The sequence below is a fragment of the Sorex araneus genome, chromosome 2, assembly GCF_027595985.1.
Source record: "Sorex araneus isolate mSorAra2 chromosome 2, mSorAra2.pri, whole genome shotgun sequence".
NCBI lineage: Eukaryota > Metazoa > Chordata > Mammalia > Eulipotyphla > Soricidae > Sorex > Sorex araneus.
This window is the reverse complement of record NC_073303.1, coordinates 33,070,455-33,092,228: the sequence shown is the minus strand read 5'-3', so window position 1 is coordinate 33,092,228 and position 21,774 is coordinate 33,070,455. Positions and strand designations below refer to the sequence as shown.

Genomic DNA, 21,774 nt, shown 5'->3' with positions numbered 1-21,774 from the left:
GGTTTGCTGCAAGAGGGCAAACGCCCTCTCCTCTGTGCTATCGCTCCGGCCCCAATTTTATGCATTTCTAAACCTCACCCTCACCCGCTCACAGCGGACTGTCTCTAGCCCAGGACCTGCAGGCTGTGGACACGCCCCACCTTTGGCTGAGAAGGTGGAAATTGACGCGGAACGAAGTAGCGCGCCCCGCGCTGTTACGGACGCCCTTAGTTAAAACCCAGGCCCTCTCGCGTTTACTTTACCGCGATGCCTCTCGGGAGTTGTAGTCCAAAGCCTGTCTGTCAGCTTCGGGGTAGATGAGGACGAGACTCTAATTCCCAGTGTGCCCCGCGGAGGGCGAGTGCAACGCCTCTTCTTACCGTCGCTACTTTTTACTCCTCTTCCTCTTTTGAGTCCTTCGGTTTAGACTCTTGATTGCCAGATTTCGTCCTGTTTCATGTCTTTTCCTCTCACGTCTCACCATCCTTTTCTCTATTACCGGGAGCCAAAGCGAGACTTTGGCTCCGATTAAGCGTCGACTTTAGAATCGAGGTGCACGTGCGGGGATCGACACGGAGTCGTAAGTGGACCGGAGAGGGGGTGGCGGATGATGTGAACGGTGTGAGAGGCGAGGGATGGGAGGGGAAGAGGGAGAAGCCCTTGCCTCTGTGGGTCGGGCTAAGTGCGGGGAGGTAGCCTTGGGAGCAAGGAAGTGGAATCGTGAAGGAGATTTTATTGTGCCCAGCAGAAGTTGGGGTCAAGAATCGTTTGGAAGGATCAACAGATTTGGAGCGTTTTCAGTTGATCGACCTGGAGAGGTGTTAAAGACAGAGGACTGGGCTCCGACCGATTTCTTTTTCACCGCTTAAAGTAGAAATGAGGAAGATAATTGATTTCGAAAACATGGAACTATGAACAATTCTGTATATATATTAAAAATTCTCAGTGTGGGAGTGTGTGTGTGTGTGTGTGTGTGTGTGTGTGTGTGTGTGTGTGTGTGTGTGTGTGTGTGTGTGTGTGTGTGTGTGTGTGTGTGTGTGTGTGTGTGTGTGTGTGTGTGTGTGTGTGTTGGGGCCAAACCTGGTGGTGCTCAGGGCTTCCTCCTGGTGGTGCTGCGGATTGAATTACTCTCATCCGAGTGCAGGCAAGCACTTTACCCGCTGTACTATCTCTCCAGCCCACTACAAACTATCCTTTCACTTGAAAATTGAGAATTTCTCAATGACATATTGGGGAAAAGGGGCCAGAGAGTACAGTGGGCAAGGTGCTTTTAGTGAGGGTTAGGTCTCTGGCACCATACGAAGTCACCTGAGCACTGCCAGCAGTGGTTCCTGAGCATGGGGCCAGGAGTGAGCCTTGAGCACTGCTGGGTATGACAACAGAATGAAACAAAACAAAAAAAAGAGAAAATAAAAATTGAGGGAAGAAGACTACAGTTGGGCAGAACAGAAGTGGGGATGGAAGAGTGTTGGAGGTGACTTATATTTGGGATAAACTAAAGAGTGGCCAGGAGAAGGGAGCCAGAGCAAAGTTGGATTAGAGTTGGAGCCAGTGCATGTGGGATTGGGCTGAGAAAGCTGATGGGCGCCAGTGGCATGGACTGTGAGTGTGCACTGCTAACCCTTGCACCTTTCAGGTGATGGAGAGCATCCCCGCAAGGGGTGGGCTGAACCGTGTACATCTACAATGCAAGAATCTCCAGGAATTCCTAGGAAGTCTGAGCCCTGGGGTACTGGACCGATTGTATGGTCACCCAGCTACCTGTCTGGCAGTCTTCAGGTGCGTGTCCCTCCCCCACAATGGTCAGGACCAGGTGGGGGACATATAGTGGTGCCTGTGGACTGGGATCATTTGTGGGCGGACCATTGGCCCAGGATATCTTGGAAATAAAAATGTATCAGGCTAAGGGTTGGGGATGAGTCAAATGACAGGGCTGCCTTGCATGTATGAACCCTTGGGTTTGGTTGTCAGTACTGTAACTGAAAAAAAAAAACCAAGTGTGTCAGGCTAAAACAGATGGAGTTTGTGGGGCCTTGAGACTGGCAGAAGGGTGTGTGTGGGGTGTGGGGAGCATGAGGTATTTGAGAAGCCACTGAGGGCAGAGATGCAGGTCAGAGGCAATTTCTGCTGTTGATAATTTTCCCTCCACCCCCTTACAGAGAGCTCCCCTCCCTGGCTAAGAACTGGGTGATGCGGATGCTGTTTCTGGAGCAGCCTTTGCCGCAAGCTGCTGTGGCCCTGTGGGTGAAGAAAGAATTCAGCAAGTAAGTCTTGTTGCATCCCAGCCAGATAGAAATTTCTCAATTGCTGTTCTTTGGAACGCTTTCAGTCTGTAGTTAAATATGTTTGGGAGGGGCTGGAGCGATAGCACAGCGGGTAGGGTGTTTGCCTTGCATGCGGCCGACCCGGGTTCGATTTCCAGCATCCCATATGGTCCCCCAGCACCGCCAGGAGTAATTCCTGAGTGCAGAGACAGGAGTAACCCCTGTGCATCGCTGGGTGTGACCCAAGAAGAAAAAAGAAAATATGTTTGGGAAACTGTACACTGTATTTTCTTTCTTGGAGAGCTGTGATGTCTTGAAGAAGGTACTATGGTGAGATGGGCCTAGAGATTTCACTGTGTGAAATAGTGTTCCAAGACCACCGGTTCAGAAGAGGCAGGAGTGGAGCCTTTGTGGACCACCTTTTTGTTCATCAGAGATTCCACTGACTCTTCTGCTTCTGTTCCAGAGCGCAGGAAGAAAGCACAGGACTGCTGAGTGGCCTTCGTATCTGGCACACTCAGCTGCTCCCGGGTGGTCTCCAGGGCCTCATCCTCAACCCCATCTTCCGCCAGAACCTCCGCATTGCCCTTCTGGGTGGGTATGTCACTCCCATATCTTCCTGACCAGACCAGGGGAATCCGTAATTAAACTGAGAACTACGCTCCGTTGTGGGCCTCTCCACTGGAACCTTGTGGGCTCTTACCCTTGGGAACCCTTTAGAGTATGTCAATACCATCTGGCTGTCAGAAACATCTCCCCATGGCCCTTGGGAATGGGCACAGAGAGTGGGCAGCGGGCAGTCAGGGAACTCAGGTAGGGCTCCTTTCTCTTGGCCCATCCTGGCCGTAGGGGGAAGGCCTGGTCTGATGATACAAGTCAACTAGGACCAGACAAGCATGCCCGGGATGTTCCCTCACTTGACAAGTACGCCGAGGAGCGATGGGAGGTGAGGAGCGGGGCTCCGTGGGCCTTTGCTTGTGTCCCGGTTCCCTTGGCCCTTCGAGGCAGTTGCCTCTCTGTTCTCTTCCTGTCCGCAGGTGGTCTTGCACTTTATGGTGGGCTCTCCCAGTGCCGCTGTCAGTCAGGACTTGGCTCAGCTCCTCAGCCAGGCTGGACTCATGAAGAGGTGAGGAAGCCGGAGGTACAGTCACTTCTTGCTTGGTCATCTCCTTGAGTCCCCGGGTGACTAGGGTGGGTGAGGGTTGCAGAGGGCCGACTGAAAAAAAAAAAAAAAAGGATGCCAGGGAGTAAATGGCCAGCACTGACTAAGGAGAACCAGGAACTAACATGGGGACGTGGCCTTTCTCTGCATACTTCTCCCATTGTTGTGTTCCTAGTACGGAACCTGGCGAGCCACCCTGCATTACTTCTGCGGGTTTCCAGTTCCTGCTGCTCGACACCTCAGCCCAGCTGTGGTACTTTATGTTGCAGTATCTGCAGACAGCCCAGGTGAGGAGGCCAGGGGCTGCCTGCTCTGCTTTTCTGGGGCCCACTAAGAGCCTTCCTCTACAGGTCGTGTTCTCTGATTTTCTCTCCTCTCTCTCTCTTCTTTTTTTTTTGTTTTGCATTTTTTTTTCCTTTTTGGGTCACACCCAACAACGCACAGGGGTTACTCCTGGCTCTTGCACTCAGGAATTACTCCTGGTGGTGCTTGGGGGACCATATGGGATGCTGGGAATCGAACTCGGGTTGGCCGTGTGCACGGCAAATGCCCTACCTGCTGTGCTATCGCTTCAGCCCCCTCTGTCTCTCTCTTCTTGATTTCTCCCTCTCATCCCTCTTGCTTTGTTTCTTCTCCCTTCTTCCCTAGAATCGGGGCATGGATCTCGTGGAGATTCTCTCCTTCCTCTTCCAGCTTAGCTTCTCCACTCTGGGCAAGGTAAGCAGGGGGCTGGAGCCGGGTCTCAGGTGGGCAGGCTAAGGGGGAATGATGGGGGAGGAGGTTACAGGGTGGCAGAATGAAAGATAAAAATGAATAAAGCATGGTTAGAGATAGGAAGAGAATGGATCGGGCTGAGGAGAATGGGATGTTTGGGACCTCAGCTGGCCACCTTTCTTCCTCAGGACTACTCCGTGGAAGGTATGAGCGATTCTCTGTTGAACTTCCTGCAACATCTGCGTGAGTTTGGACTTGTTTTCCAGAGGAAGGTATGGTCACCCACATAGAGTGTCTGGGGAAGAGGCAGAAAGTATGTTACCCTAACCTTTAAAAAGGGGTGTATGTGGGGGTGGGGGTGTGTTGGAGCAATAGTGTAGTGGATAGGGCACTTGCCTTGTACACAGCCAATTTAGGTTCGATCCTGGGCACCCCATATGGTCCTCCAAGCCTACCAGGAGTGCTCCCTGAGCGCAGAGCCAGGAATAAGCCCTGAGTAATGTCGGATGTGACCCCTAAACTGAATAAAGTGTGGGATGGGGGAAGATTAGCTGTATTGTAAACAATGTATTTAAAATTATATATATGCATATATATAACATATAATATATGTGTATATATATATATATATATATATTTTTTTTTTAAGATACACGGTCTAGAAGGTGGTAGGGTTGCAGTTGCCAGGGTTGAATTCCTGTGTTTAGTGGAAGAGGAGTTGAGAATTAAGATTCTTGCCCTGGGAGGAATCTGATATCTCTGGCAGAAAATATACAAAAGTGACATATGAGAGTGGCTCTCTACTTTTCCTTCCATCCTTTCCAGAGGAAATCTCGGAGATACTACCCCACGCGCCTGGCCATCAATCTCTCGTCAGGTGTTTCTGGAACTGGGGGCACCGCACATCAGCCTGGCTTTATTGTGGTGGAAACCAATTACCGCTTGTATGCCTACACAGGTAAGTGCACCGAGGGCCCCTGCGAGAGCGGCCTGGCTGGGCTGGGAGTGGGGGAGCCAATTTTTTTTTTTTTCCTTTTTGGGTCACACCCGGTGATGCATAAGAGTTACTCCTGGCTTTGCACTCAGAAATTACTCCTGGCGGTGCTCGGGGGACCGTATGGGATGCTGGGAGTTGAACTCGGGTCGGCCGCGTGCAAGGCAAACACCCTACCCGCTGTGCTATCGCTCCAGCCCCGGGGAGCCAGTGTTTGTGCTCACGCTTACTGGAGGTCTGCAGAGTGCTGCTATTGTATCACACTTGAAGGCTGGGCTCGAGGGGGTCCGGGACTGGGGGAAGCCTCCTCACCTGCTCTCCCTTTCTCTGGGTCAGAGTCGGAGCTTCAGATTGCCCTCATCGCCCTCTTCTCCGAGATGCTCTATCGCTTCCCCAACATGGTGGTGGCACAGGTGACCCGGGAGAGTGTGCAGCAAGCCATCGCCAGTGGCATCACAGCCCAGCAGGTATTCCCACTTGGGGGAGGTGGAGGCAGGACTGTAGGGAACATGGAGGGTGACCTTAGCGGGGTAGTGTGGTAGGTGGGTGGAGAGCTGGGTGTGTCCAAGCACAGAGCAGTCTCATTAAGGACTGGGTCAATCTGGGTGTGGGAAGAAGCAGGTGCTTAAGGGGAAAAACACAGCGGGAGCAGGTGGCGCTGTGGATATGGGTCTCAGCACCAGTTCTTCCAAGGAGCCCCATTTCTTTCACTTCACTGAGCCTTTCCCTCAGCCGGAGCTTGGGAATACTGACAGGGTAAAGTGAAGGCTCACTGACAGAAGCTGCCATTGCAGTAAGTGCTCAAAAGTAAATGCTGCTGCCGTTATGAAGACATGGAATAAGGCAGTGGAGAGGGCAGGAGAAGGAATGAATGGCAGACTGACTGGCGGGGTGGCAGCTGAACAGGGATGACCTGCGTTGATGACAGGCATGTGCCAGTGATTTTCCAGTGACATCAGGTGACAGCTTAGTAGCTTTTCTGGCCACTTGAACCCATTGTTGTCTGTTTCCCTAGATCATCCATTTCCTAAGGACAAGAGCCCACCCAGTGATGCTCAAACAGGTACCAAGCTGCCAGCGGCCGAGAGCCCCTGGTGCATGGCAATGAGTTGTGGATAAAGGGACACTTAAGTCTGGAGACTGGATGAAAGGCTGGGTGGTTTGGCCTCTGAACTATTTCCGCTGCCCCTCGCCTCACAGACGCCGGTGCTGCCCCCCACCATCACAGACCAGATCCGCCTCTGGGAGCTGGAGAGGGACAGACTGCGCTTTACCGAGGGTAGGCGGCTTCTGGAGATTTATTTATTTATTTATAACTTTATTATTTATAAATAAATTTATTTATAAATTTATTATTTATAAATAAATTTATTTATAAATTTATTTATTTTTGGTCAGAGGAAGACAGGTCTTCACTGAGCCGAGACAACTATGCCTTTTATATTTGGGTCACTGAAAGGGTTATGACATGGTCTGGCAAGACCTGGTTGGGTCCTTATTGGCAAATACATTGTCTCAAATCCGTGCAAGTGTGCCTTAACTAGAAAAGAGGAATTGGGAGGGCTAGGTATAAATCAGAAGAAGCAGTTTCTCAGGTTTTGGAGCGCAATCCTGGTGTTCCTTATTCTCTTGCCTTCCTGAATGTGCTTGGATCTCATTCGCTCATTAGGATGAACCCGGGGACTAGCATGCATCACTGTCACTGTCACTGTCATCCCGTTGCTCATCGATTTGTTCGAGTGGGCACCAGTAACGTCTCACATTGTGAGACTTGTTACTGTTTTTGGCATATCCAATACACCACGGGTAGCTTGCCAGGCTCTGCCGTGTGGGTGCGATACTCTTGGTGCTTGCCGGGCTCTCCGAGAGGGGCAGAGAAATCGAACACAGGTCGGCCTCGTGAAAGGTGAACACCCTACCACTGTGCTATCACTCCAGCCCAGCATGCATCAGTTTTTACTATTTTAAATTAATTTTATTTATTTTTTATTTTTATTTTTTATTTATTTTTTTCTTTTTGGGTCACACCCGGCGATGCACAGGGGTTACTCCTGGTTCTACACTCAGGAATAACTCCTGGCGATGCTCAGGGGACCATATGGGATGCTGGGATTAGAACCTGGGTCAGCTGCGTGCAAGGCAAACGCCCTACCCGCTGTGCTATCGCTCCAGCCCCTATTTATTTTTTAATTAAAAAAATTTTTAAATGAATCACTGTGAGGTACATTTACAGACTTACAAACTTTTGTGCTTACATTTCAGTCATACAATGATCGAGTACCCATCCCTCCAACAGTGCCTATTCTCCACCACCAATGATCCCAGTATCCCTTCCGCCACCCCCAACTCCCACCTCTGTGGCAGGGCATTTCCTTTTGCTGTCTCTCTTTTTGGGTGTTGTGGTTTGCAATATAGGTATTGAGTGGCCATCATGTTCAGTCTATAGTCTACTTTCAGCACACATCTCCCATCTGGAGTGGGCCCTCCAAGCACCCTTTACTTGGTGGTCCCTTCTCTATCTGAGCTGCCTTTTCCCCCAGCAATGCATCAGATTTTAAATTAGGGTGGATGTTAACCCGGATCCTGCATCTCAATTCTTGTCCTCTCTCCTGTCCTGTGGACCCCAGGCGTCCTGTATAACCAGTTCCTGTCTCAAGTGGACTTCGAGCTTCTGCTGGCCCACGCGCGGGAACTGGGCGTCCTGGTGTTCGAGAACTCGGCCAAGCGGCTCATGGTGGTGACCCCTGCCGGACACAGCGACGTCAAGCGCTTCTGGAAGCGACAGAAACACAGCTCCTGAGAGTGCGGGACAGACGGACACTGGCGGGAGGGAGGGACCGGGCGGGGCGGGCCCGGCAGGCGCGGCCTCGGAACTCAGGTTTTTTTCATTCACACGCGGGAACTCTTGTTTAATAAAGCTGCCAAAAGCCAAGCTTCCCGCGCACGGCTCTTCCCTCGGCTACGCATGCGCCGCTCCTGGGCCACGCCCCGGGGTGGGCGGGGCCCGCGCCCGCGCCTGCGCCCCGCCGGGCCCCGGGCCCCGCCTCCCTGCGCCGCGCGGACGCCGGGTCACGGTCCGGGGTCGGACGCGCGGCTACCCGCAGCCCCTGCAGCCGGCGCGCGGCGGCCCCCGGGAGGGCGGCGGGGTCGCCCGGTGAGCCGCGCCGGGGCGGGGCCCGCGGAGGCGAGGGACGCGGCGGGCTGGCGGGTCGCGCGGGGCTGGGGCCAGCGTGGGAGCGCAGGGGCTCCGGGGACGCCCAGCTCTTAGGCACGGTGACAGTGCTCCCCGCGAAATCTCAGTTCTCCCCCGTCCCGCGAGTCAGTCGCCACCCCTGGGTCGCAGGTTGAGGGTCTCCCGGCCAGGCGTGCCCCCGAGGAGCCCCTTCCCTGAGGGGCCGCGCGTGTGGGCCCGCGCACGCCGGGCTCTGTCCGGCATCCGAGGCCTCCGGCCAGGAGGCGGCCTGGTGGTGGGCGTGGATGGGACTTTCGGATGACAGACCCGTCCTGTGGGGGGCAGGAAGTAAGGGGTAGGGTGTGACCCGCCCCTCCCCGCCGTGCCCTGGTGTGCTCTGTCTGCCACAGATGTTGCCCCCTACCCAAGCGCTCCTGATGCCTCATTTGCCGCTGGCCTCCTTCCGACCCCCTTTCCGGGGACTGAGGCCCTCGCGGGCCGTCCTCAGGTCGCAGCCCCATTCCACCCAGTCAGAGCCCTACGGGCCCCCCATCTCCAGGAAGAACCGGGAGGCCAGACAGAAGCGCCTGCGAGAGAAACAGGCGGCTCTGGAAGCCGGGCTGGCCGGGAGGAGCAAGGTGAGGCACCTGACACGTCCCGGGGGGCTGCACCGCAGGGGCCTGAGGCACGCAGGGAATTGCAGCCCCCGTTTTGGGTTCCTCCTCTTCCCCAGCCCCCTGCAGAATCCAGTAAGACCTGGACTCCCAAGGAGGTAGTGTTGTATGAAATCCCGACAGAACACGGCGAGAAGAAAGGTAACCCAAATCTGATGGCCTTTGCTTACATTCTTTTTTTTAAATTTTTTTTTTTTTGCTTTTTGGGTCATACCTGGTGATGCACAGGGGTTACTCCTGGCTCTGCACTCAGGAATTACCCCTGGCGGTGCTCAGGGGACCATATGGGATGCTGGGATTTGAACCCGGGTCGGCCGCGTGCAAGGCAAATGCCCTACCCGCTGTGCTATCTCTCCAGCCCCCTTTGCTTACATTCTTTATTATTATTATTATTATTTTTTGCTTTTTGGGTCACACCTAGCAATGCACAGGGGTTACTCCTGGCTCTGCACTCAGGAATTACTCCTGGCGGTGCTCAGGGGACCATATGGGATCGAACCCGGGGCGGCCATGTGCAAAGCAAACGCCCTCCCCGCTGTGCTATCCCTCCGGCCCCCTTTGCTTCCATTCTTGCTGCTCATTTTGGGTCTGCTGAAATGCAGCCGGAGAGTAGCTGAGGAACTGCGGGGCTCTCCTCCACAGATGTCACTCAGCCTCTGCCTCCTGCATACAGCCCCCGCTATGTCGAGGCGGCCTGGTACCCTTGGTGGGTGCGAGAGGGCTACTTCAAACCCGAGTATCAGGTAAGTTCCCGGCAGGGCCAGGTACGAGGATTTCCCAGTAGAGCATGAGGTTGGTGGGCAGGAACTGAGGCTCGGAGTCGGGAGTCTGCCTGGTTCCAGAGCTTGCTGGAAAATAGGGCTGGGGGTGGGGGGAGCTGTGCTTGGTGTTTTGGCGGTTTGTCCTCCCTGTGCCAGAGTCCTCCCCCCTTCCCTGCCTTCCTTTCTGCCTTGGAGACACCAGGGGGTGCTGTTCTCCCACTTCACTCTTGCCCTTTGACCTTTCTCCCTCCTTCCTCCTAGGCCAGATTGCCCCAGGCCACCAGGGAGACCTTTTCCATGTGTATCCCACCTCCTAACGTTACCGGCTCCTTGCACATTGGACATGCACTCACAGTGGCCATACAGGATGCCCTCGTGCGCTGGTGAGGGACTGGGCTGCTGGTGGCCTGAGTAAAGTTGGAACGGAGGGAGGGAGGATGAACTTGGAGGATCAGGGGGGTGAGGGAGAGTATTTCTTTTGCAGGCATCGAATGCGTGGGGATCAGGTCCTGTGGGTCCCTGGCTCAGATCACGCAGGAATTGCTACCCAAGTATGTCTTTTGCCACTTTTCCCTTTTCTTTGGGAAAAGAGATGTCCCTCCTGAAAAGAATGTCTGTTTTTCCCTTTGTCCATTTTTACTTGTTTGAACTTTAGGAACTGTTGTTACATACTAGTATTGATATTGACGTTTCAGGAATGCAGTGTGATACCATGTCCACTACCAAGAGTGCCAGTATCCCACCCGCAGTTTGAACTCCTACTATCCCTCCACTGCTATCTCTGTGTCCTGTCTCATTAGCATTTGGGGGAGTGCAAGCCCCATACCCAGCAGTGCTTAGAAGCTACTTGTATGCATTCCTGGGGTTCAAATCCATGTCTCCCACATACAAAATGTCCAAGCCCTTTGGGAAACAGTTCTATAGATACACTCTAGGATCTGTTACCTTTGGCTATTGTTAATACCATTACTGTGTTTCTTTGTATTTAACATGAGTGAGATCACTGGATGTTTGTCCTCCCTTTGACTCACTTTGCTTAGCAAAATACATAGTCATATCCAAGTTGTAGTGAACTGCAGAATTTAATCTTTTCTTATAGCCAAGTAGTAGTTCACTGTATGTACTTTAATCCATTCTTTATCCATCCATCTGGAAACCTGACTTTCCTTGAAAATGTGGTTATGAGCATAGGTGTGCACATATCTTTTTAAATCACTGTTTTCATACTCTTGGATAGACATCAAGGATAGATTAATTCTTGGTTCACTTGCCCTCCAATAGGCTGTGGTTGAGAAACAGCTGTGGAAAGAGCGAGGAGTGAGGAGACATGAGCTGAGTCGAGAAGACTTCCTTCGGGAGGTGTGGAAATGGAAGGAAGAGTGAGTATGAGACTAGGGTTAGGCCTTGCTTCCCAACCTTTCTTGCCTGACTTGCAGCTGACACTGTTTCTGTCTAGCCCCACCTGCCCTTGGAATGAACTCTGAAACCCTTCTGCATTCAGTGGTGTTTCCAAACTTTGTACCTATGTATGTTACATGGGTGTATTTTTGTCTTTTGATTCATGTACATAGTTACGGGCACACCGTAGATATACTGTGTGCTCACTTTTGGTGGACCCCCATAGAGCAGGTACCATACTAAAGCAAGTCACAGGAGATTTTTGTTTCCTAGTGCATAGAAAAGTATTGTTTATACTCTATAGTAGTGTGTTGAGTGTGCAGTAGCATTATCTCTAAATGAGTAATGTACATAACTAAATACTTTATTGCTAAAAACTGTTAACCGGTCATGTGAGTCTTGGTTGGAGGTCTTGTAAAATATACAGTGTCTGTAAAGCACAATAAAACACAGTTCAGTAAAAGGAGGTGTGCATGTATATGTGTGTGTACACATGCATACAACCTAATTTGACCTTGCGTAGATATCATCATCTCTCATTCTCATTCTCACTGCTTCATATCCCCCTCATCTTCCGGGTTGTAAACACGTGCCATCTTCTCTTGAAGCTTGTTTGGGCTTCCTACACTTTGCCGTCGCCTCCTCCTTTACTGTAGAGCTCTCTGTCTCTCTGTGTCACAGGAGGCCCGAGAGAGAGAGAGAGAGAGAGAGAGAGAGAGAGAGAGAGAGAGAGAGAGAGAGAGAGAGAGAGAGAGAGAGAGAGAGAGAGAGAGAGAGAGAACATGTTTGCTGATACAAGCTAAGCTCTCTGGGCCCAGGAAAGGTGGAGAGATCTGTGAGCAGCTTCGCGCACTGGGGGCCTCCTTGGACTGGGACCGGGAGTGCTTCACTATGGATGCTGTGAGTGCCCCCTCGGTCCCGGGGGTGTGAGGGAGGTGGTTTGCATGTGCTTAGGGTGCAAGGGTGGAATTGCCTGGGTCCCTGTGTGGGGTGATGGCCTGAGAAAGGGCTATTGGATACGGACACTCAGGTTGTTCCAGGGCTCCTCAGCGGCTGTGACTGAAGCTTTTGTGCGACTCTACAAAGCAGGGCTGTTGTACCGTAGCCGGCAGATTGTCAACTGGTCCTGTGCTTTACGATCAGCCATTTCAGATATTGAGGTGAGGGGAAGGGAGAGAGGAGCTGTGAGGTGGGCTGGGTGAGAGCTCTCTCTGGAGCTGGTGCTGATCTGGAAGGCCCTTGGCCTTGAAGACTCGGTTTCCCCTGGCTGAGTTAGGCATGCAGGAAATACCTGCTTCTCAGAGGTGTTGGGAGAACTCAGGGAAGGTGCTCAGCGTGCTCCTGCGTGGTCTGAAAGCTTGAATATTTGTAACTGCATGAAGGTGTGGGGAGGGGACTGTGGCACTCACGTCCTGAATGCCTTTCAGAGGGGTTTCAGGGAAGCCTGGTGGCTGGGTGGGGAGGAGGAGGGGGGTGGTCTGGTGTGGCCTTACAGTGGGTTCTCTCCAGCCTGACCTCTTGTTTGCCTGCAGGTAGAGAACCGCTCCCTGCCTGGTCGCACTGAGCTCCGGCTACCTGGCTGTCCCAGCCCCGTGACCTTCGGCCTCCTCTTCTCCGTGGCCTTCCCCGTGGATGGACTGCCTGGTGAGGGGCGTCCTCGGGTTTCCTGTGTAGCTCTGCTTCTCTTTCTGCTCCAGCCCGGCCTGTGGGTGCGCGCCCCAACCCCCACTCTCCAGCCTGTTTCCCACTTCCCAAGGGGCCTCATGGGAGGGGCATCAGGACCCTGTTTATTGGTGGTGGCATTTGGCGGGGACATAGCTTATGTACTCTGGGCCATGTAAGGAAAGTGCCTGTAGTTGCTGCCCTCCGGGAGCTCAGTGAGTTCTGCAGGAGCCTGCTACTCTGGAAGCTACAGTTCTTTTTTTTTTTTCCTTTTTTCTTTTTTATTAATTTTTAAAATTTTTTTGTAGTGAGTCACAGTGAGGGTACAGTTACAGATTCACACCTTTTCGTGCTTGTTTTTCCCTCATGCAATGTTCGAGAGCCCATCCCTTCACCAGTGTCCATTCTCCACCACCAATGAACCCAGTATCCCTCCCACCCCCCCATCCCATCCCCCGCCCCACCCCACCTCTGTGGCAGGGCATTCCAATTTGTTCTCTCTCTCTCCTTTGGGGTGTTGTGGTTTGCAGTAGGGGCACTGAGTGGCCATCGTGTTCAGTCTCTAGTCTACTTTCCACACGCATCTCCCTCCCCGCGCAGGATCTCCAATCACATTTTACTTGGTGTTCCCTTCTCTGTCTGGGATGATTTTCCCCCAGCGTGTGAGGCCAGCCAGCTTCCAAGCTATGGAGCCAACCTCCTGGTATTATATACTATTATTCTTGGGTATTAGTCTCCTACTCTGTTGTTTTATATTCCACAGATGAGTGCAATCTTTCTATGCCTGTCCCTCTCTTTCTGGCTCATTTCACTTGGAAGCTACAGTTCTTGCATGTGGTTTGAATAGTCAGAGTTTTGGAGTGTTCAAAGAAGAGACATTTCTCCTGGGAAGAGGTGGTGCTTGTCCTAGAGACCGCATGACGTTTGTGGGAGAAGCCAGTGTCCGTGCAGAGGCGAGGCTCCGGGCTCCTGCTAGTGTGTGTCAAGGCAGAGGGGAGTTCCTCAGCACCGGGTACCCCACGCTCCCGTAGACACTCATCTGAATTTTTCTAGGTCCTCCTGAGAATAGCCCCTCGTTATTACCCATTTTCTCCTTTTCTTAGCTCTCTTGGGAGTGAGGGACAAGGGTGACAACCTGTTTCTTGTGCTTGAATTTTGTTCTAGATGCTGAGGTTGTGGTGGGAACCACCAGGCCAGAGACCTTGCCTGGAGACGTGGCTGTGGCCGTCCATCCTGCTGATGAGCGATACACGGTAGCCCTGCCTCGCCGCCGCCGCCCCTTTCTCTCCTTCCCCTTCCGGGTGCCGGGCTCCTTCCCTTCGGAGCCCGCTTCCTTTTCCTACGGCTTCTCTCCTCTTAGCTCTCCAGTGATGCTGAATCTACTTTGTTCACTCTGCCATACTACTCTTTTTCTAGCTGGGGGGTTGAGGAAACTGGCTAGAAAGCCAAATGCACCCCCACTGTGGGTCTTTATGTGAGCCATGCTCAGCCGAGCTGTTGGTGTATTACCTTGGCTGTGTGACGGAAGCGGAGTCATTGTGCAAGCCTGTCATTTGCCTCTTGTCCTGCAGAGCCTAAAATTTTATACTCTGACCCTTTAAGGGCAAGTTTGCTGCCCCAGCTCTAGCCGTTTCCCTTCTGGTCTTCTCCCTCACTTCGGGGTTCATATGCCCTGCGTTGCCCCCTGCCACCCTTCCCTGTTTCCTGCCGGTCATTCCTCTTCCTTCTCTCAGCATCTGCATGGGCGACAGCTGCGTCACCCCTTGACCGGACAGCTTCTGCCCCTCATCACAGACTCTGCTGTTCAGCCACACCTGGGCACAGGTGAGTGATGTCAGGGAGAGGGAAAGCCGGGGGCTGTCGGGAGGCTGGGGGCGGGGAGAAGGGAAGTGGGGAGGTAGTCGAGGGTGGGCCAAGGGGCAGTGGGGAATGAGGGGAGCATGGAGAAGATGGAACAGTGACGTGTAGGTCGTGAGCAACTGAGGTTCTGCTCCCCCAGGGGCAGTGAAAGTGACTCCAGCTCACAGCCCTGTTGACGCTGAGCTGGGGGCCCGGCACGGCTTGAGCCCCCTGAGCGTCATCTCTGAGGATGGGACCATGACCGACCTCTGCGGGGACTGGCTTCAGGTACTTCCCCTTCCCCCTCCCTCGGGGGCACCCTCTGCCCTTCTCCCCGCCTCCCCTCTTGTGTTCCGGGACTCTGACCTTCGCTTGTGCGTGTTTCCCAGGGCCTTCACCGATTTGTGGCCCGAGAGAAGATTGTGTCTGCGCTCAGGGAGCGGTGCCTGTACCGGGGTCTCCAGAACCACCCCATGGTGCTGCCTATTTGCAGGTGACCCCTTTTAACTCCTCTCCCCAGAAGGGAAGAGGTGAAACTTAGGAACAGTGATAGAGGGGTTCTGTACCCCCTACCTGGCTCGTGGCTTAGTGTGGGTGGACTTGCTGCTGTCCCCTCCAAGTGGGGGGCCTGGCACTGTGGGGTGCTGGGGGCGGCACTGAACTTGAGCTGGCCTCATCCTGCCTCCTTTCAGTCGTTCTGGGGATGTGGTGGAGTACCTCCTGAAGAGCCAGTGGTTTGTCCGCTGCCAGGAGATGGGGGCGCGCGCTGCCAAGGTGAGACTGCAGGCAGGAAGGCTGGGCCCTATGGGGGGGGGGGCGGTGCCCTGCGGATTGGAGACGAGGAGCAGGGTTTGGAGGTTCTCGTGGGACCTCCTTGTGTACTTCTGAAGAGGCTGAAGCTGGCTGATGTCCCTGCTCAGGCCCGGAATCTTCTCAGGGGGCTTGGGATGGCCCCAGAGGCCTGGGGGCGGGCGGGGGGGTATGCCCAGGCAGTGGGGGAGCACTGGCCAAGCCCTTTCCTCCAGGCTGTGGAGTCGGGGCTCCTGGAGCTCAGCCCGCCCTTCCACCAGAAGAACTGGCAGCACTGGTTCTCCCACATTGGGTAAGGGTGGGGGGCACTCACGGTGATGGGGCGGGGACCCCAGAGATGCTGAGAAATCACCCATGTCCTCTCCGCAGGGATTGGTGTGTCTCCCGGCAGCTGTGGTGGGGTCATCAGATTCCAGCCTACTTGGTGGTGCAGGAGCCTGTGGAGGTTGGTTTAGGGGGTTCAAGGGACACTGGGTATGGTGGGAAGAGCCAGAACAGAGTCCTAGGGGTCCCCGCTGCTGGCCAGCACTGTGTCTGCTCGAGTCTGTGCTTCTTCATCTCGCCACCCGAGGGCGCTGTTCACCCTCTTACCCCAGTGAGACCTGAAATCAATTCGGGGGTGCCTCAGCCCTCCCTCCCCGGCCCTCTTCTCCTCTGCAGGGTGACAGGGAGGAATGCTGGGTTGTTGGGAGAACCGAGGCTGAGGCCAGAGAAGCAGCCGCAGAGCTGACAGGGCGGCCGGCGGCGGAACTAACCCTGGAGAGAGGTGAGTGCCCGAGGAGTGGAGAGCGGGGAGGGTGTCTGGGTTTGAGGGGGAAGACGCTGACTGGAAAAGGAAGGGGCAGGAAATGGGGCCATGAGCTTACTTACTGCTGGGCTGGGGGTGGGGGGAGGGGGCCGTGGGCCGAGAGTCCCTGTGGTTCCTAGTCCTTGTTCTGTTTCTCAGACCCTGATGTCTTGGACACCTGGTTCTCCTCGGCTCTTTTCCCCTTTTCTGCCTTGGGCTGGCCCCGAGAGGTGAGGCGGGTTGAGAGGAAGAAAGGGAGGCGGGTGAGAGCGTCTGGGCCCCCTGTCTCAAGAACAGCCCAAGACACTCCCTGCCTCTCTTTTTCTAGACGCAAGACCTGAGTCGTTTCTACCCGCTGTCCCTTCTGGAGACAGGCAGTGACCTCCTGCTGTTCTGGGTGGGCCGCATGGTCATGCTGGGGACGCAGCTCACAGGGCAGCTCCCCTTCAGGAAGGTACAGCCCTGCAGGGCCACCCCGCCTCCCCGACTCGGCCTCTGCTCTGAGCCTCTGCTCCCTAGTCCCGCTTCCTCTTTCCCGACTTCCTTTCCACCGTGACCTCTAAGGCACAGGACTCTGTCCCAGCCCCCCTGCACTGCGTTCGTGTGTCCAGGTGCTTCTTCACTCCATGGTTCGGGATAAGCAGGGCCGGAAGATGAGCAAGTCCTTGGGGAACGTGCTGGACCCTCGGGACATCATCAGCGGGGTGGAGCTGCAGGTCAGGACGAAAGCCTGGTGGGGGCTGGGATTTGGGGAGAGTGGGGGTCCCGAGGAGAGGAGTGGGTGGGAAGGATGGAGGATGGGCCTGCTAGGGGCAGGCCCTCAGAGGGAGGTCATTGACCACCCATCCAGGTGCTGCAGGAAAAGCTGCAGGATGGGAACTTGGACCCCACGGAGTTGACATTCGCAGCCACTGCACAGGTGAGCCCAGGTCCCGTCTCCCACCCGTAGCTCGGACCCTGCTGGCCTCAGTCGCCTCATGGCCTCTGCTGTCTCTCCTCTGCTTACAGAGAAAGGAGTTCCCTCATGGGATCCCCGAGTGCGGCACAGATGCCCTGAGATTCGCCCTGTGCGCCCATGGAGCCCTCGGTAGGTCGTGTTGGCTCAGAAGACAGCTGTGCAGGGGCGCGGCCACCCACCTGCTCCTTCCGTTCTGTGCCTGCAGGGGGCGACTTGCACCTGTCTGTTTCCGAGGTCCTCAGCACTCGACATTTCTGCAACAAGATCTGGAATGCCCTGCGCTTTATCCTCAATGCCCTGGGAGAGAGCTTCGTGCCCCAGCCTGTGGAGGAGGTGAGGGAGCGAAGGGGGGCTGTCGAAGGGTTGAGGGCAGCATCTGGAAGGGAAGGAGGCCGGGCAGTGGTCAGTCCTGTCCTGAAGCCCTGTCTGCCCGCAGCTGGCGCCCTCGGGCCCCATGGACGCGTGGATCCTGAGCCGCCTCGCACGCACTGCCTTGGAGTGTGAGCGAGGCTTCCGCGCCCGGGAGCTGTCGCATGTCACCCACACCCTGCACCACTTCTGGCTGCACAGTCTCTGTGACGTTTACTTGGTGAGGGAGACCCCCCCAGCACCACCTCTCATGGGCCTTGATTCAGTCAGGTGGCTGAGAGCTCTGAAATACCGATCGTTGGGGCAGGAACACGGGGCCCTGGGATGGTCGCTGGCGCAGTCGTGGCACTTCTCTGGAGGAGGGCCTGGCGGAAGGGATGGAGTGACGGTGGGGTGTGTGGGAGGGGAAATTCCTTTCCTTCCGGCCCCTGTGACTGCCGAGTCAGACCCTGGTGGGCTGGGACCTGGGTATGAGGTCACGGCAAGTTGGTCTTTAGACTGATTCTCACACCTGCCCCTACAGGGGAGCTGCTGCTGTGTGTGTGCGCGCGCGCGTGTTTCATTCCTTGTTCCGTGTTGCTGGCCCAGGAACAGAAAACTCTGGTGTACTTGCAGAACTACACAAACTTTCCCAGAAATTTCTTTTGCCTCTGAGTGGCCCTGCTCTCGATTTCCTTATGTTCTGGGTGTATGGCTCTGGAAAGCAGAAGGTGTCAGACTTTGGGGGCTCCTGCCTGCGTTCCCCCTCGCTCCCCCTCAGGGCAGTGTGTGTGTCCTCATGGCCAGGCCCCTGACTCTGGCTCCCTCCCTAGGAAGCTGTGAAGCCGGTGCTTCGGCGTTCCCCCTGCCCTGCAGAGCCTCCCCAGGTCCTGTTCTCCTGTGCCGACGTGGCTCTGCGCCTTCTGGCTCCACTGATGCCCTTCCTGGCTGAGGAGCTCTGGCAGAGGCTGCCCGCCAAGCCTGGTGGGCCTCCTGCCCCTAGCATCTGTGTTGCCCCCTACCCTAGTGCCTCTAGCTTGGTGAGTTGGGGGCCCATGAAACCTTATAAGGGCTGGGGTGAAGGGGTCTTCTGGGAGTTCTCGTGCACTGGAACCGTGGACAGTAGCAGTTTGTACTCTGCTGTAAAGTCTTTTAGTCTGGTACCAGGAATTAATGTGGGACGTCATACATGTATCCCCGAGCTACATCCCCAGGCCCATTGGAGGCTTTGGGGGACCGGGAGGTGTATTGTTCCATAGGACCGGGGCACTCTTGGGGTCTTAGGGGCAGTGTTAGCATATTAGCTCTGACACTACCTGCAGACTGAACCTTACCAGCTGACTCAGTTTCCTTCATTTCCAACTCTTGGGATGGTAATAGTGCATAGCATGGCTGTGGTGAGGAGCTTAGTAACAAGAGAGCGCAAAAGTTTTTGCAGTTTAAAGCTTTAATAACTTACAGAAAGACAAATGTCCAAATTTATCCCCCAAATCATTTTATTTTACTTTTTTTTATTTTAAAATTTTTTTTTGCTTTTTTTTTTTTTTGGGTCACACCCGGCGATGCACAGGGGTCACTCCTGGCTCATGCACTCAGGAATTACCCCTGGAGGTGTTCAGGGGACCATATGGGATGCTGGGATTCGAACCTGGGTTGACCGCGTGCAAGGCAAACGCCCTACCCGCTGTGCTGTCACTCCAGCTCCTATTTTAAACTATTTAATTTTCTTTCTTCTTTTGAGTCATATACAGTAGTGCTCAGGGATTACCCTGTTTCTGTGTTTGGGGACCTCCTGGAGGTGCTCAGGGGACCATGTGCCCAGGATTGAACCTGGGCCTCCTGCATGCAGAGCACATGCTCAGCCTGTCGGGCCATCTCTCGAGCCCTAAAATTCTTTTCCCATTTTGGCCACATCTGGCGCTTAGGGCTTACTCCTGGCAGTGCTTGGGGAGCCAATATGGGATCCCAGGAATCGAACCTGGGTCAGCTGCACATAAGGCAAGTGCCCTACCTGCGGTTCTGTCTCTCCAGCCCCCAATTTACTTATTTGGTTTTGTGAGTTTTAAATTGTGTCCTTCGGTCAGAGGACCTCCACAGATACCAACCACCCCTCATCTAAGAGCGTACATGACGCCCGGCTGTTTGGCCGGTGTTGAAGGGAGTGAGATGGACAGGACACAGGACACAGCTCATGCCCCTACGGAGACAGGGTGGGTGGGTGGATTGGGGTGCCAGGAAAGTTACTGGCGGGAGCGCATGGCAGGAGTCAGCTGTGTGCCTGCCTGTCTCAGGAGCACCTGCACCGGCCGGAGCTGGAAGGACACTTTTCCCGGGTCCAGGAGGCCATTCAGGCCCTGAGGGCTCTGCGAGCCACCTATCAGCTAGCCAAGGTCCGGCCCCAAGGTGAGCCGTGGGCCCGAGTCCCTGTAGGCCGCTGGGGAGGGGGCCCTTCCGGGCCAGATAAGGAGACTCCCCCTGCAGCCACTCCCTCCCCGCCTGGCCCCTGCCAGTGTCCCCTCTCTCTCCAGTGCTGCTGTGGAGCTCCGAACCTGCAGAGCGGCACCTCTTTGAGACCTTCCTAGAGCCCATGGCCACCCTGGGCCAGTGTGGGGCCGTGGGGCTCTTAGCCCCGGGCACAGCACCTCCCTCCGGCTGGGCTCAGACCTCGCTCAGTGCCACCGCCCAGGCCTACATGGAGCTGCAGGTGAGCAGATGGGGGAGGGCAGAGGATGCTGGGGGCTGGGAAGTGACGTGACCCAAGAGGTAGAACTCATGCCTGGTGGTGCACGGCGCAGTACCACATGGCCCCTGTTGAATGTGAGCGCTATAGGAACGATGGCGGGGGGGGGGGAGGGGAGGGTGTTAAGGTGAGGAGGGGTCCGTGAATGGGGGTAGGCTGCAGACATCTGAGTCTTCTGTGGTTTCGCAGGGCCTGGTGGACCCCCAGACCCATCTCCCTCTCCTGGCTGCCCGGAGACTCAAGTTGCAGAAGCAGCTTGATGGGCTCTTAGCCCGGAGCCCTGCGGGGGAAGAGGCGGAGACCCTGAGGCGGCAGAGGGTGAGGCTGGGGCATCCTGCACGAAGCTAAACTCCCTGAAGGAATTGGGGGGTGGGGGGGGATGGTCCCCGCCTGGAGGCTCACCTGCTCCTCTCTGCACCCAGCTCTCTTCCCTGCAGCTGGAGCTGGCGAAACTGGACCAGGCGGCCTTGCACCTGGAAAAGCTGCTGGCTGCGTGTCCCGGTCCCCGCGAGCCCTGAGCTCTGGCTCCCTGTCTGCTGCCGGCGAGCGCCCCCTGCCTAGACCTGCCTTTGTGGACTCACACTGGCAGCTGCCCCATGATGCCAGGGCGCGTTAGAGGCTCGTGTCCTTCCTCATTTTATAAATGAGGAGACAGATTGGCGGGGTCACCGTGCCCTTGGGGACTGACGCGCGGGGGTGTTCCCGGGGTGCTCGCACTCCTGCACTGGCCTCCCTCCTGCAAGTGCCGGGAGGAGACTCAGATAAACGTCGAAATCCTAGCACATCTGCGCCTGGTCCGTTTCTCCCTTTTTCCTTGGGCGATTCTCCTACCTCTTAGTTTTGCCCCGAGACTGGGTCTTGGGGAGAGACCTGCCTCTCAGCATGTGGGAGTTTGGGCTGGAGTGCAGCCCCAGTAAGGAGAGGAGTTGGGCAGGGCAGGGCTGGGCACAGTGGCTGGAACTTGAGTGGCTCCCACACTTCCTGGGGTGTCTGTCTCTGCAGGCCCTTCCTTCTGCCTCATGCTTCTTGTCTCTGTCCCCAGGGCTGCCTAGGGGAGCTGGGACTTCCTTCAGGCCCCTGTGGGGCTGTGGGGTGTGCTGACGGTTGAGAGTTCACCTCAACTTGCACATGAGAGCACTTTCAGGGCCACACTGCCCAGCTGAGGAAAGTACAACTCCTCAGCCTGCTGCCCGTCTGACCCGCTTGTCTTCTCTCCTCAGAGTCCTGTCATTGGCAGGTTCTGCTGCCAGTTGAGTGCCTGATTGGGGGGGGGGGACGGGGTGTTCCTTCATTTAAGTTGAAACATAATGAATAAATGGAACTTGTCCAAAGTGTGGTCTTGGCTGCGATCTAATATATTAGGTACAAATTATTCCTGGCCCTGTGACCAGGCTTCATATGGAAAGACCAGGTCTGAGGTGGGCAGAGTGGTGCAGGATTCCATGCCTGTTTGCATCTCTTTCCTGCCACTCTGATGCTCTCTCCAGCTCTGGGCCAAAGATCTGCACCATA

The 21,774-nt window shown here is 55.2% G+C and overlaps 2 protein-coding genes across 2 annotated transcripts; both read left to right on the top strand.

Annotated features, from left to right (window-relative positions):
- The first annotated feature begins 328 nt into the window (after positions 1-328).
- GTF2H4 (general transcription factor IIH subunit 4) lies at positions 329-8,039 on the top strand. The gene is made up of 14 exons (XM_055127627.1): positions 329-559; positions 1,616-1,758; positions 2,139-2,243; positions 2,710-2,841; positions 3,093-3,189; positions 3,281-3,369; positions 3,581-3,692; positions 4,054-4,122; positions 4,308-4,391; positions 4,945-5,077; positions 5,450-5,580; positions 6,129-6,176; positions 6,314-6,392; positions 7,741-8,039. Exons 2-14 carry the CDS (start codon positions 1,619-1,621, stop codon positions 7,911-7,913), a joined length of 1,392 nt encoding a protein of 463 aa, XP_054983602.1. The 5' UTR covers positions 329-559; positions 1,616-1,618; the 3' UTR covers positions 7,914-8,039.
- A 105-nt stretch (positions 8,040-8,144) lies between these two features.
- Positions 8,145-21,549, top strand: VARS2 (valyl-tRNA synthetase 2, mitochondrial). The gene is made up of 30 exons (XM_055127626.1): positions 8,145-8,267; positions 8,696-8,923; positions 9,019-9,100; positions 9,602-9,702; positions 9,982-10,103; positions 10,205-10,271; positions 11,002-11,099; positions 11,937-12,018; positions 12,159-12,278; positions 12,651-12,762; positions 13,945-14,033; positions 14,514-14,604; positions 14,780-14,907; positions 15,009-15,112; positions 15,312-15,393; positions 15,645-15,721; positions 15,799-15,874; positions 16,090-16,195; positions 16,376-16,446; positions 16,545-16,670; positions 16,828-16,932; positions 17,067-17,135; positions 17,225-17,303; positions 17,380-17,507; positions 17,611-17,763; positions 18,356-18,562; positions 19,814-19,925; positions 20,051-20,226; positions 20,452-20,580; positions 20,685-21,549. The coding sequence occupies exons 2-30, from the start codon at positions 8,696-8,698 to the stop codon at positions 20,778-20,780; spliced, it is 3,216 nt and encodes a 1,071-aa protein (XP_054983601.1). The 5' UTR covers positions 8,145-8,267; the 3' UTR covers positions 20,781-21,549.
- The last annotated feature ends 225 nt before the right edge of the window (positions 21,550-21,774 follow it).